This window comes from Procambarus clarkii, chromosome 13 (assembly GCF_040958095.1).
Source record: "Procambarus clarkii isolate CNS0578487 chromosome 13, FALCON_Pclarkii_2.0, whole genome shotgun sequence".
Taxonomy (NCBI): domain Eukaryota; kingdom Metazoa; phylum Arthropoda; class Malacostraca; order Decapoda; family Cambaridae; genus Procambarus; species Procambarus clarkii.
The window spans coordinates 20,671,652-20,687,278 of record NC_091162.1 but is presented as its reverse complement, the minus strand read 5'-3'; the positions used below and the strand labels follow the sequence as shown (position 1 = coordinate 20,687,278).

Here is a 15,627-nt window from a genome sequence, read left to right as displayed (position 1 = left end):
CTCCTCTAGGCTCTTTCTTTTTTTCCTCTCCTGTTGCTATCTTTTGTTTATTTTAACCTCTTCACCATTAGACTTTATGCAGTTTTCATTATTTCTATTAACTCCTAAGTAATTATCTAAGTGTAGTTACAGGATGAGAGCTATGCTCGTGGTGTCCCGTCTTCCCAGCACTCTTGTCATAAAACGCTTTGAAACTACTGACGGTTTTGGCCTCCACCACCTTGCCCTCTTCTTGACCCTGTGGGTAGGTTTGTACCCACAGGTGGGTACCTGCGTAGGTTGTTTGTAGGTTATCTTGAGGTTATCTTGAGATGATTTCGGGGCTTTTTAGTGTCCACGCGGCCCGGTCCTCGACCAGGCCTCCACCCCCAGGAAGCAGCCCGTGACAGCTGACTAACACCCAGGTACCTATTTTACTGCTAGGTAACAGGGGCATAGGGTGAAAGAAACTCTGCCCATTGTTTCTCGCCAGCGCCTGGGATCAAACCCAGGACCACAGGATCACAAGTCCAGTGTGCTGTCCGCTCGACCGACCGGCTCCCTCTTTAGGTGCATACCTTTGTAATGGCAACTGTATGCCTCTGCCCTTATGGCAGCAGCAGTGGGATCTTTTGTGTCTTTGCCTTGCTATCTAGGCTTTAAGGTCCCCGAGTGCTGAAGTGGTATACAGCACTATATTTCTTTCCTTCTGGCCTTTCACTTCACATTCTTACCTTATATACTGACTTTCTCAACCCCTCTTTCTTTACATGACTTGATAATGGCCCAGGACACAACAAAATGTTGTCACTTCCTTTACTTTGAGATGTGTAGGTTTGGTGTAATTTTCAGTCATGATATTGTGACTTACTGTCTGCTTAAAACTATACCATTCTAATGGGATTTTGGTATCAATATATGTAGATATATGTTCTATTCTTAAGTAGCCTAATGGGACCTGTTCGAGCAAGAGATCACAAATTTGAGAAATACCATTTCAAGTTAATACTGTTCCACATTGTTTTGAAATGGTAGACCATATAGAAAATCCTTATTATCAGAATCACCTGAATAATAAACCCTAACCTAAGAATTGTTTTTATGCTGGATAAAGACCCCATAGGGTGCTGAGCAATTTGGAAACGGTATAAATCAGATTATGTAACTAGCACAATGCAAGTCATACAATGATACAGCAATTATTTTTTAAGTGTATTGTAGTACATTAAAATCAGCCAGTTATATTATGAAAGTGGTTGATGATCACAAACTAAGGACAGTTACAATATGTTAAATTGATTAAAGTTAATACTGTATACGAGTCTAAGGAGACTTTTTTTCTATAAAATGACACCGGAATTGTACCTTTAATATCTATGGAGCCATGTCATTGAAAGGCACCAGGAAGCAAGCCAAGTACAATACATATTTGAATACTGTACCTTGGTTGCCTCAGCCTAACATACCCTAAGACCCACATAGCCACTACAACCCAGCTGATACAGCATTTTCTGCCAACATTTGTTCAACTGCCTCTATAAAACATCCCTCTTTGTCCTGGAAATATTTCTTATACTTGGTAGGAGGTTGAAGAGCTGTGAGCTCCTGATATTCAGTGTTAGCTGATAGTGCCTATAGCATCTCGGTTCTTAATTAGGTCAATTCTGCCCTTCCTATCAACTCTCACTCCATCATATCATATCGTGGACGTGATTTAAACGTGAAAAGACATTTACCAGTCTGGCCAACGTAAACATGTGCACACTCATTGCAAGGGATGGAGTACACACAAGCTGCTACAGATGAGGGCAAATTCTTAATTATCATGGACTAAACTGTATTATTATTTTTGAACACTGGGTTAATATTAAGGTTTTTCAGGGTTGGGGCAAGGTTTAAACAACATTCATACGCTATTCTTACAGCCCAGCACTCCAGTGCATTGTATTTACATTCCAGTTTATGTGATCATTCTATTGACTTCAGAGGGGCTAAATATACTGTATTGTTAGAAGTAAGGTTTTGTTGACCGAAATGTGAGCAAGTTCACTCTGATCAAGAAATGTAACACCAGCCTTAATGTAAGCCCTGGCATGTACAAATTAGATCCCCATACAAGCTTCGATATAACACGTCAATAGAATATAGCATCCCCCTTTATCCGTAGGTTTCATTCCCTTTTTTGTATATAGGTCGATTTTTCGTTTTTTTTCATTTCGTATTTTTAACTGTTCTTCATATTTTTCAGTGATGGGAACATCAGATCATTCGATGTTCCCATTTTTCTGATGGAAACATCAGATCATTTAGGAATGCATCGGACAAGGGAGTGGGGGATGGTGGCGAGGACGTGGGGAGGGGGAGTGAGGGATGGTGGGGAGCACGAGGGGACGGGGGAGTGGAGAACAGTGGGTAGGACAGGGGGACAGGGGAGTGGGGAATGGTGGGGAGGACGAGTGGAAGTGGGAGGGGGGAATGGTGGGGAGGACGGGGGACACAGGAGGGTTGCTGTGGCTCAGTAATGTGCATACGTTGCTGAGCCTAAGGAAACAAACATAGGAATGTGCCTTAATGCCAATAGTGACTGCCCAGACAGGTACATGAGGAGTGTTGTCAATGCTTACGTCGACCGAAATGCAGAATAGAACCAGTGAAGAGCAGAGGTGCCATAGGCACAATCAGAGAACACCGTATAAACATCAGAGGTCCGAGGTTGTTCAACGTCCTCCCAGCAAGCATAAGAAATATTGCCGGAACAACCGTGGACATCTTCAAGAGGAAACTAGATTTATTCCTCCAAGGAGTGCCGGACCAACCGGGTTGTGGTGGGTATGTGGCCCTGCGGGCCGCTCCAAGCAACAGCCTAGTGGACCAAACTCTCACAAGTCAAGCCTGGCCTCGGGCCGGGCTTGGGGAGAAGAAGAACTCCCAGAACCCCATCAACCAGGTATCAACCAGGACCGGGCTCTCGCTCACAGCTCAGGCTGGAAGCAGGTCGATGAACTCTGTAGGGTAAGGCAGGTCCTAGTCAACAATGGCTTCTCTAACGGTTATGTTGAAGATGCCATAAAAAGAAAGGTGAAACGCCATGCAATCTCTGAAGGGTCACTCAACAAAACACTTGTACCCCCAATTAGACTGTTTTACGGGAACTTCTTTTCGACGGCTCATAAAACAGAGGAAAGTGTCCTGAAAGATATTAATAGGAATGTTATCCCCACAGACAAAAATTAGAAGACAATTGACAATTTACTACAAAACAAGAAAACGGCCAACCTACTCTTGAAAAACTCTCCAGACACCAAACAGAACGTCTTGAAAGAAACCAATGTCGTCTATGCCTTCACATGCCTACTTGGGGACTGTCAGCCCCAAAGATCTCAGTATATAGACACGACAACAACGTCTCTTTCTAGGTGATTAACAATACACAAACAACAAGGCTCCATCAAGGAACATATAATCTTCTCTTACAACCAGACCATCAAAAGAGAAATCTTAACAAGTAACACAGAAACCATCGATAGATGCAGCGATAGAAGGAGACTCGACATCAGCGAGGCCCTACACATAAAGTCAACACCAGCAATCAATAGCCAATTAACAAATAACTATATTCTATCCACTTGAAGACCAAGAACCAACATAGAAGCAGCAAGAGCAATATCGAAACAGCAAATATGCAATATACCCATTGTTTCATGTTTTGTCTTTTGTCACCTCGCCCAAAAACAAATATAAGCATGAAATGACGTGTGTAAAAACCTGTCTTTTGAAAATGTGAGAAGTCCTTGCGAAACGCTTTTAGGCGTCAGACCATAAATAAAAATGAGAAAATGAACTTGAGAGTTAATTTTTAAATTACCCCCAGACAGTGAAGAAAAATGTAAGAAATATTGAGAAGATTCGTGCTAGAATCATTAATCTTACCCTTTCGATCATATTCAACAACATATATTTATATATATATGTATGTGTAATTACCTAATTGTAGTTACAGGATGAGAGCTACGCTCGTGGTGTCCCGTCTTCCCAGCACTCTTTGTCATATAACGCTTTGAAACTACTGACAGTTTTGGCCTCCACCACCTTACCTGGTTGATACCTGGTTGATGGGGTTCTGGGAGTTCTTCTACTCCCCAAGCCCGGCCCGAGGCCAGGCTCGACTTGTGAGAGTTTGGTCCACCAGGCTGTTGCTTGGAGCGGCCCGCAGGCCCACATACCCACCACAGCCCGGTTGGTCCGGCACTCCTTGGAGGAATAAATCTAGTTTCCTCTTGAAAATGTCCACGGTTGTTCCGGCAATATTTCTTATGCTTGCTGGGAGGACGTTGAACAACCGCGGACCTTCTCGCTAAATTTGTTCCAACCGTTTACCACTCTGTTTGCGAAAGTGAATTTTCTTATATTTCTTTGACATCTTTGTTTAGTTAGTTTAAATCTATGACCTCTTGTTCTTGAAGTTCCAGGTCTCGGAAAATCTTCCCTATCGATTTTATCAATTCCTGTTACTATTTTGTACGTAGTTATCATATCACTTTTTCTTCTGTCTTCTAGTTTTGGCATATTTAATGCCTCTAACCTCTCCTCATAACTCTTGCCCTCCAGTTCTGGGAGCCACTTAGTAGCATGTCCTTGCACCTGTTCCAGTTTGTTGATGTGCTTCTTAAGATATGGGCACCACACAACTGCTGCATATTCTAGTTTTGGCCTAACAAAAGTCATGAATAATTTCTTTAGTATTTCGCCACCCATGTATTTAAGAGCAATTCTGAAGTTAGAAAGCGTGGCATAGGCTCCTCGCACAACGTTCTTTATGTGGTCCTCAGGTGACAGTTTCTATCTAGCACCACTCCTAGATCTTTTTATCAGAATTCTTTAAAGATTTCTCACATAATTTATAGGTTGTGTGGGGTCTATGTTGTTCTATTTCACATTCCATAACATGGCATTTATTCACATTAAATTCCATTTGCCAAGTGGTGCTTCATATACTGTACTTATTTTGTTCAGGTCTTCTTGAAGGGTATGACAATCATCTAAGTTTCTTATCCTTCCTATTATCTTAGCATCATCAGCAAACATGTTCATATAATTCTGAATTCCAACTGGTAGATCATTTATGTAGACAATGAACATCACCGGTGCCAGAACTGAACCCTGTGGTACTCCACTTGTGACATTTCTCCAGTTAGATACATTTCTATTACTGCCCTCATTTTTCTACCAGTCAGAAAAATTTTCATCCATGTTAGAAGCCAACCCGTTCTCGCAAATTCGTAAAGTCAATATTGACTTATTAACTACGTGCATAGGTGATATACTAAACATAATAGATACCCTTAAAAAGATTCATAGAAAACACCGACCTTACCTAACCTTGTTAGTATCTTAAGATAAGCATCTTATTGCTTCGTAATTACAATTATTACTTAACCTATACCTATTATAGGTTAGGTAATAATTGTAATTACGAAGCAATAAGATGCTTATCTTAAGATACTAACAAGGTTAGGTAAGGTCGGTGTTTTCTATGAATCTTTTTAAGGGTATCTATTATGTTAAGTATGTCACCTATGCACATATTTAATAAGTCAATATTGACTTATTAAATTTGCGAGAACGGGTTGCAGAAGCTTACCTGTCACCCCTCCAATATTTTCCAGAACAACCTTTTATGTGGAACTGTCGAAAACCTTTTTTAGGTCTAGATAGATGCAGTCAACCCAACCATCTCTTTCCTGTAAAGTCTCTGTGGCTCGATCGTAGAAACTGAGTAAATTCAATACACAGGATCTTCCAGATCGAAAACCATACTGTCTGTCTGTCTGATATTATATCATCTCTCTCCAGGTGTTTCACCCATTTATTTATTATTTTTTTCCAATAGTTTCACCATTACACTTGTCAATGATACAGGTCTATAATTGAGGGGGTCGTCGCTGCTGCCACTCTTGTAGATTGGAACTATGTTAGCCTTTTTCCCACACGTCTGCTACGACTCCTGTACACAGGGATGCCTGAAAGATCAGGTGAAGTGGAATGCTGAGCTCAGATGCACATTCTCTCAAAACCCATGGTGAAACTCCATCTGGGCCAATTGCTTTGTTGTTACTTGATACCTGCTTGATGGGGTTCTGGGAGTTCTTCTACTCCCCAAGCCCGGCCCGAGGCCAGGCTTGACTTGCGAGAGTTTGGTCCACCAGGCTGTCCACCTGTCCACCAGGCTGTCCACCTGTCCACCAGTTCCACCAGGCTGTCAAACCTGTCCACCAGGTCCACCAGGCTGTCCACCTGTCCACCAGGTTCACCAGGCTGTCCACCTGTCCACCAGGTCCACCAGGCTGTCCACCTGTCCACCAGGTTCACCAGGCTGTCCACCTGTCCACCAGGTTCACCAGGCTGTCCACCTGTCCACCAGGTTCACCAGGCTGTCCACCTGTCCACCAGGTCCACCAGGCTGTCCACCTGTCCACCAGTTCCACCAGGCTGTCAAACCTGTCCACCAGGTCCACCAGGCTGTCCACCTGTCCACCAGGTTCACCAGGCTGTCCACCTGTCCACCAGGTCCACCAGGCTGTCCACCTGTCCATCAGGTTCACCAGGCTGTCCACCTGTCCATCAGGTTCACCAGGCTGTCCACCTGTCCACCAGGTTCACCAGGCTGTCCACCTGTCCACCAGGTCCACCAGGCTGTCCACCTGTCCACCAGGTCCACCAGGCTGTCCACCTGTCCACCAGGTCCACCAGGCTGTCCACCTGTCCACCAGGTCCACCAGGCTGTCCACCTGTCCACCAGGTCCACCAGGCTGTCCACCTGTCCACCAGGTCCACCAGGCTGTCCACCTGTCCACCAGGTCCACCAGGCTGTCCACCTGTCCACCAGGTCCACCAGGCTGTCCACCTGTCCACCAGGTCCACCAGGCTGTCCACCTGTCCACCAGGTCCACCAGGCTGTCCACCTGTCCACCAGGTCCACCAGGCTGTCCACCTGTCCACCAGGTCCACCAGGCTGTCCACCTGTCCACCAGGTCCACCAGGCTGTCCACCTGTCCACCAGGTCCACCAGGCTGTCCACCTGTCCACCAGGTCCACCAGGCTGTCCACCTGTCCACCAGGTCCACCAGGCTGTCCACCTGTCCACCAGGCTGTCCACCTGTCCACCAGGCTGTCCACTTGTCCACCAGGTCCACCAGGTCCACCAGGTCCACCAGGCTGTCCACCTGTCCACCAGGTCCACCAGGCTGTCCACCTGTCCACCAGGTCCACCAGGCTGTCCACCTGTCCACCAGGTCCACCAGGCTGTCCACCTGTCCACCAGGTCCACCAGGCTGTCCACCTGTCCACCAGGTCCACCAGGCTGTCCACCTGTCCACCAGGTCCACCAGGCTGTCCACCTGTCCACCAGTCTGTCCACCTGTCCACCAGGTCCACCAGTATTTAGCTCCTTTAGCATATTTTTCACTTTATCTCTAGACACCTCTATACGCTCTATGTTGTTGTCTGGAATTCTTGTTGTGTCTGGTTCTCTGACGATTTCATTTTGTACAAACACACTTTGGAATTTTTCGTTTAATGTTTCACACATTTCCTTTCATTTACCGTGAATCTGTTTCTTATTTTCAACCTCTGGATATTATCCATTATCTGTAATTTGTTGTTTATGAATTTGTAGAATAGGCCTAGTTCTATTTTACATTTATCCGCTATCCCTTTTTCAAAACTTCTTTCTGCCTGTCTCTTTACTGCCGTACAGTCGTTTCTCGCATCTTTGTATCGCTGGTATGTTTGGGGGTTTGGCCTCTTCCTATATTGATTCCATTTTTGTGTCTTTTGGTCTCTGGCCCTCTCGCAATTTCTGTTGAACCAATCCTGTTTTCTGGCCCTGCATCTCTGTTTTGTTATGAATGTTTGTGTGCCTTCATCATATATTTTGCAAAATTTGGCATACATTTCATTTACTTCCCTGCCTAGCAATAAGTCTGTCCAATTACACTCATTAAAATTTTTTGAAGTTCCCCATAGTGACCTCTCTTGAAATTGAGTTTATCAGGCAGTGATGTTTTCTCTGGGGTACTCTCTCTCCTACGTTTTGCCTGAATACCACTAGGACCTGGTTGTGGTTCAGTGTTTGTCTCATTACAAATTTGTCAAGATATATTTGTTTTTCCCTTCATTTTAACATTTGTCTGTAATGATGCATCACAATGTCATTGAATAGGTTAAGGCAACGACCTACTGCAGCTTGATTTGGGCGAGTCGTTTCAGCAAAAGTTTGCAATTCTTCCCATGCTGCACACATTTTCTTAATTGTTGAGGAAGAGACATTCTTGTTTCTGCTCTATGGTCATCCTTACATGGGTTTTCATATGTTGAGCCTTACCACTGACTTTCCTGGGACTCATGGCGTGATATATAATTACTTTAATGTTCAAAATACAAAAAATCACCACAAAAGCAGAATTTCTTATAGGCGCGATCGTCACTAAGCGGGCAGCTGCAGTAAACTGAGGCAGGTCGGCCGCGTGACCGGGAACCACGCGCTCGGTCGACCCGAACGTGTACCATCGAATATCGGAAGTCGACGACACCATCGGATGTCGAGTCGCATTTTTCGATGAAATTTACATCGTAACTTGAAATTATCGTAAGTAGGGGCAATCGTATGTCGAGGTGCCACTGTATATATATTATATTGTCTGAATCATATATATATTGTCATGTAGATGTCTAAATTTTCAACCTTCAGGTTTCCTATTAGGGTGCTAAGTATAGCTTCATATACTTGTACAAGTCTCTGATGTGCCCCCACCTGGATTATTGTATTCAGGTATGGAGAATTTACCCTCAGGTAAATATTCTTTCCGGATTTCACAAATTTCTTTATTATCCTTTATGTATAAATCTTCTCTTATCAGTACTCTAAGTACAAGTTTAATATGCTCTCTCTCATGAAGTGAAGAATGAAGGTGCTCAATCCGCCTGTTCTAACATCATACATTTTCCTCGACTCTAAAAACTTTTCTGAATAGACATTTTTCTGTTTTCATTCAATCTATAGAATTTCATGCTTTTTAGTAAAAGGTATAATTGGGTAAATGGAGGTGTAACCAGGTGGTGGTATAAAAAAATGTTGAATTTGTTAATTTTTGGACATTCCTAGTAAGAAATTCAGCTAAGTTGCATGTTTGGCTAATTTGAATGAGGGTGGGCACCCATATAAAAAAAAAAAAATTCTTCAGGTAAGGTACATACATACAAGAGATTTTCCAAAATTTGATCGATTTATAGATAGAGCTAGTACATACAATGCCTAAAGCCACTATTACGCAAGCGTTTCGGGCAGGAAAAACATTAATGACTAAAACTTAATACTAATTGAGTATAAAAAAATAAAATGAGAACAAATAAAAATAAAGACAAAAAAGGGGGGAACATAGCTGAAAAAGCAGCACAAATAACAATTAGGTCAACAAACAGAGTTGTTTTTTAAAAACAGACATGGGTTGACAATAGAGGGGTAATGTAGGTTACAGGGAATTTATTAGGTCGTGCTTTGTTTTTACCTTAAACTGGTTGAGAGAGGTACAGTGTTTAACATGGTTGGGAAGGTGATACCACATTCTGAGTCCCTTGATTTGTAGAGCATTTCTAGTGATTTAAATTACCAAGCATAGACAGTGTCTGTCATTGCATTTAGATTTGTCTATAAAAGAATTACATATTTTGGGGTGAAAATACAGTACCAACAGGCGATGAGTCACAATAACGTGGCTAAAGTATGTTGACCAGACCACACACTAGAAGGTGAAGGGACAACAACGTTTCGGTCCGTCCTGGACCATTCTCAGGTCCAATTGATTTGACTTGAGTCCGACTTGACTTGGACTCAAGTCGAATCAAATCGACTTGAGAATGGTCCAGGATGGACCGAAACGTCGTCGTCCCTTCACCTTCTAGTGTGTGGTCTGGTCAACAAAGTACTGTACCAACAGCTTATACCAAAATGCCATTTTCCCTTTCTGATTATATTAATGCATTTTTGGGGATGATTTATTGCTGCATTCTATGCGATTTTATGTGCATACACCCCCAGCATAATATTTATCGATTTTTACCTTTCTGGTCATTCTGTTACAATTTCCTCTTATGAGAAAATCAGTAGGAGCCATGAGGATGATTCAAACCCACTCGCTGGGTACTCCCAAGCACACATCTTAATTACTAGGCCACGATATGCTACAAACAGTAACATCACTCAGGATTCGACTAAATCCTTTAGGGTTCTGAGACTACGACTGATCCCAAATCAGGGTTTTTACACATTACCGACATACACACTGGCTGTATGTAGGAAATGTGTACAACCTCCTCATGGCTCCTTCCGATTTTCTCACTGATACATCGCATTAGCGTGATTTCTTTGTGCATCTGCCCCTATATTGTTGCCTATATTTATCTGCAATTTACTGATCTGATATTTTCTGTATCTCTTGTACCAATTCTACTTGGCTGTGTTTTTGAGAGTCCTTTTTCCTGTTCATGTAGTTTTATGTCATTTGACACCGCTGTGCTTTTTTTTTCCAAGTCTTACTCTGTGTACCTTATTAGGTTAGATTAACAAATCTCTAATTCATGTAATATAGAGGCACTGGTAGCATGCATTTTTCACTCTTGAGAGTGTTTCTTTACAGTATCTAAATAGCACAAGTAAATAAAGCCTTTTTGTAAAGATTACAGTACAATCAACCAAGAGTTTTTATTCACAATAATAATTAACTCATTGTGTCAGGGAACAGGAACCCAGTTTATACATTCAGTACATGTTAGGCTTATATTGAGGTACTCCCCCCAGGATGCAACCACACAAGCTGACAAACTCCTGGGTACTATTTAGGGACTAGGTGGACAGGGGCATTAGGTGATAGGAAACATGCCAAACCATTTCTATCCCGCTCGGGATTCGAACCCAGAATCCTTTATTGAGAGTCGAGAACGAACTCTACTGTACTACCGGAAAGAATTTAAGAATTTAAATTTTTACTCTGTATCCAAATATTATAGCACCCCTTATGTCCATATGCAATATGCCTTTAGCCCTTTGGTTAAATTTGTATTCGTTACTCAGACAAATCTATAATTAGTCTTGAGAAAATGCCGTGTGTGTGTTTCACTATGAAACTGCTATCGATACTAAAGAAATGTATTTTTTAACATTTTTATGCATTGTACACAGAGAACAGAGGATAATTTTATCATTTAATAAAAAATCTACACCCATTTTTTATTTAAACATAAAAGTGAAAGGCTTGAGTATACAGTACTTGCCATGTGCAAGAAATGAAGCAATGTGGAAGGAATTATTATAAAGTATTCATATATGTGTTTATTCCCGTTTTTTTTAAATAATTACAGCCGAGTATTACAAATTACAAACTAACCTAACCAAATCAATATTACTGTCATTAGATGATCACTGCAGCTGCAATATAAAATACCAAATTGACATGTCATTCTAACAGTAAAGGTTAATGAATTTACCCTTTTCTAACTTCTCAAGACTCCTACAATGCACCTAAACTTATTGCTGAAAACTATTAAGTGGAAAATGGAACAAATGAACATTTTAAGCAACTAGAAAGAGACAATGTGTGCTGACTTACCCAGAGTGTTGAGAAGCACCATCTTCGTTCTCGTCGGCCGATCCCTTGACACTCTGCTCAGAGGCATTGGCAGAGGCAGGGGAAGGCTGCTCTTGAGGGGTGATCTGGTCCTTCTTGACCTCTCCTTCCTGGCCCTCGGCCCCTTCCTCTCCTCCCTTGGTTCCGTCCTTCTTGAACCATGACCCGAGGCTGGACCCCAAGCCTGACACCTGGTTGGACACGTTACTAAACATATTCATATCGATGCTTCACCTTCTAGAGACGCGAGAAGAGCGATTGAAACCAACTGCCTCAATACTAGTGAGCGGCAGACAAGGCGTCAGTACATCACTATTCCATCACACCAACTGAGACGACGATCTTGACAAGATTCTGCTGACGACAATTGTATAAGGGGTAAAAAATCAATAAACATTGCGGACTAAAAAAACAAACGACAGTCCGCTTGTAGTCTATTGAACCCTTTGTGTTCTTCCTGATCCCAAGGATTATTTTATTAAAGACTAAATACTCTACATTTAAGCATTCACAAAAGTCTAAACAGAGATTTGTTTTACAATTCATAAGTCTATATTCCAGCAGACTGGAACGGCGGGCGATTTAAACTGTAGTGTCAGGACAGTCAAGCTAAAACCTATGACCACTGATTCCTATATTTCACGCACTACTAACGTCTTAAAATACAAGTTGGAATTATTTGGTTATAATGAATCTCCTCAGAGTTTTATTCCACAATAATGTATAGCTAATTTTGCAGATATAATATAAAGATCGATGTGCAGTCGACGTGGCTTGAGACGACGTATGGAGGGGGTGTGGCCCGTGGCGGAGCGGCGGCCCTTGTTCCGGGGAATATGCTTTAGTCGAGTTGTGAATTATGGTGGATTTTCCTATGGTGGGATGTGGGCTAACGGTGGCTTATAATTGTTTAAGATGTTGTGTATATTGCACCTGAAAAAGTACGGGAATGGTGATGGATGTTTTAGCAGACCAAAAGCTTCCCTGTTCCAGTGTGGGGCGCTTGACCTTAATGGGTGTAGTTAATATATGGTAGCTGTTCTAATTTGTTAAAGGGATTGTGGTTTATGAGAGATTTGGGGGCACAGAGATATGTGATACATAGCCGTACATGGTTATTGGCAAGGTAGTTACCAGAAGAAGGTGCCAAGTCATTGTGACTAAGAGCACTTGGAAGGGATATGAGGATAAGGATTTGGGATATGGCGGAAACTAATTTTTCCCAACCATTTGGACTGCCGGAGATTGAACCTGCAAGTGGGGAGACCATCTTTGTACTGTCGAGTCCAAGTGGTTGGGCACCATTCCTTTCCTCCATCTTATCACAAATCCTTATCCTCACATCCCTTTCAAGTGCTATGTAGCCATAATGGCTTTGTGCTTTCTCCTGGTAATTATTTTACCTGTCACCATGCATGGCTATAAGGGGCAAATATCTCTGTGCATGTACAATATATATATCAACCCATTCTCCTGTTTAGATAGTAGTTTTTATAACTACTGTACTGTACTACTAAAGTTTTTTTTCAAAGGGGCTGATGGCTAAGTAGACAGCGCTCGAGGTTTGTAGTCCTAGAGGTCTGGGTTCGATCCCCGTGGAAACAAATGGGCAGAGTTTCTTTCACCCTGATGCACCTGTTCACCTGGCAGTACCTAGGTAGCCGGGAGTTAGCTGCTATGGGCTGCTTCCTGCGGGTGTGTAACAAAAGGGAGCCTGGTGAAGGACCTGGCCGCGGGGACGCTAGGCTCCGAAACCATCTCAAGATGACGAATGGATAGGAAATTACATCAGTTTATTTTACTTGAAATTCAAGTAAGTAAAATGTGAATAGTTTTGCCCGGCTTAAATTGGGTCAGATCTACTTCAGCAGGTGAAAACTCCCAGATGCACTTGTACTACCAGAGCTTAAGCAAAGCAATAGTAATGTCTAGAGGTCTGCTAATCTTTTTGGATGATCCATACATATGTAGCTCCTCCTGCACAGTAATATGATGATTGAATAATTACAGTAGTGTGAATTTCACTTTTTCTCAGGTTTAATTTTTTTTTCTCGTATATTACAGCACTCTGGCAGCTCAGAGGCAACTTTCTTTTTAAGAGAATGTGCTTTGGCTAACTTATCAGCTCCATCATGGCTTCATGGGAAGCAACAAATTATTGGACATACATGTACATAAATAAGGGCCATTAATTTGAATTCAGTTCAGTTCAGATTTATCCTCTGAACTAACCACATTGAGTGTTGTACCCCACAATAATACTATCAGCAAGCCACATTGACTGGTCTCAGTTCAATAAAGTACCACACCAGTGAGGATGCACTATATATACTGTATTAAAAAATGAATATCTTGAAAATGACACAAGTATTAGCTGTTCTTGTGACAAAACAGTGTTAAAAGTGGCAGCAATGCTACTTGAGCTGCCCTTCTTTGCCACTACATTTGGATAATAAGAACACAATTTTCTTAAGGGTTTATTAAACACTCCTAAAAGGTTTTAAATTTATTTATACTGTATATTTTGTAAATACTGTAAGATTTTTGGGTCAGGAGCAAAGTGGTACTAAAATATTTTGTTAGAAATACACACAAAAGTAACCATTAAAGTTATGAGAGTACAGTATAGCACTGAATGACACCCCTTTCCCAGTGCCTTGTCTTTGTCTAATTTCATCACGGCTAACCAATCATTACATGGAAAGTTCTCATTATGGCCATATTCTAGTTTGAAATTTTGTGTGAATAAAGGACTATGACTGTCCTACCCACATGGAGCTATCTCTACCTATACAGGCACTTTGGCCCTCCCCTCCGCACACACTGCAGCACAACATAGACGTGTGTGATTATGACCTAACTTGATCTAGTAACTGGCCCAAAATCCCAAGAGAACATATACCCAAATCCCACCAGAGGCAAGTCTAAAACTTATAAGCATCCATTATAATTTCCATAGAATTGTACAGTACAGTATAAGCAGATGAGGAGTCACAATAACTGGCTGAATCACAACCACACACACTAGAAAGTGAAAAGACGATGACGTTTTGGTCCGTCGTGGTCTATCAGGACGGACCGAAAATGTGGTCGATTGAACCACAATTGACTTGTTTCGGTCTGTCTTGGGCCTTTAACGTCGTTGTCTCTTCACTTTCTAGTGTGTGATTTGGGCAATAGTACAGTATAAGCATTCCTCTTCCTAGTTATTCTCTCATTAGCTTGACACCCAGCTTCTACTCTGTTAAAATGTTAATCACTTGCTAACAGGACATGGCATTTTTACCATATATGTGTTATATATACACTTATTGGCCTTATTGTGAATATGTTTTGCATTTGATGATTATTTTGTTTCATCCATACTGTACTCTTTAAGAAAAATATATAAATAAGAGAACCCTAATGAGTTTGACTCTCTCATATATAAACCATATCTTGCTTCCTCAAGCTAGTACCATAGTAACAATAACAATACATAATTAAAATATAATTTCTCTTACATTCTCAATTGACACAAAAAACTCCCATAATTTATGTAAGAATTATTCACTAAGACCCCCACATCAAACTGAAGCTTCATACCATACTTAATATAATTGTGGGTGTGGGGACTATTTGAACAATAATTTATGCTGGGAAGGGCAGCAGTATATGAGCTGCATTATGGGCCAGTTGTTGCTGAGGGGATACCACCAAAATCATGTGACTATCTTCTGCCCAATGAATGCTAGCTGAAGACAGTGTATCGCTACCATGATGTAAACTCCACACAATTATACAACACAAAATTATTTGTACAATATTCTTCCTATCAGCCATTTGCTCATGATGGTATTGTTTGTAAACTTCAAGGCAGTACCCATGTTGCAGTGGTACAGTAGCACGGTATGCTTGCCTCGTTCCCTATGAGTCATTTCAGCTGGAGTCAAGCCTTGGACAGGGATGGTTTACTGGGCACATATTC

General features: G+C 41.8%; 1 protein-coding gene across 5 annotated transcripts in view; it reads right to left on the bottom strand.

Annotated features, from left to right (window-relative positions):
• LOC138349599 (synapse-associated protein of 47 kDa-like) overlaps nucleotides 1–12,031 on the bottom strand; it is a 185,295-nt gene extending 173,264 nt beyond the window's left edge. For all 5 annotated transcript variants that reach the window (XM_069323775.1, XM_069323777.1, XM_069323778.1 and 2 more), the window contains exon 1: nucleotides 11,643–12,031. In XM_069323775.1, coding sequence (XP_069179876.1) covers nucleotides 11,643–11,881 — 239 coding nt within the window. In that variant the 5' untranslated portion in view covers nucleotides 11,882–12,031. The remainder of the gene's footprint in view (nucleotides 1–11,642) is intronic.
• Nucleotides 12,032–15,627: the final 3,596 nt, after the last annotated feature.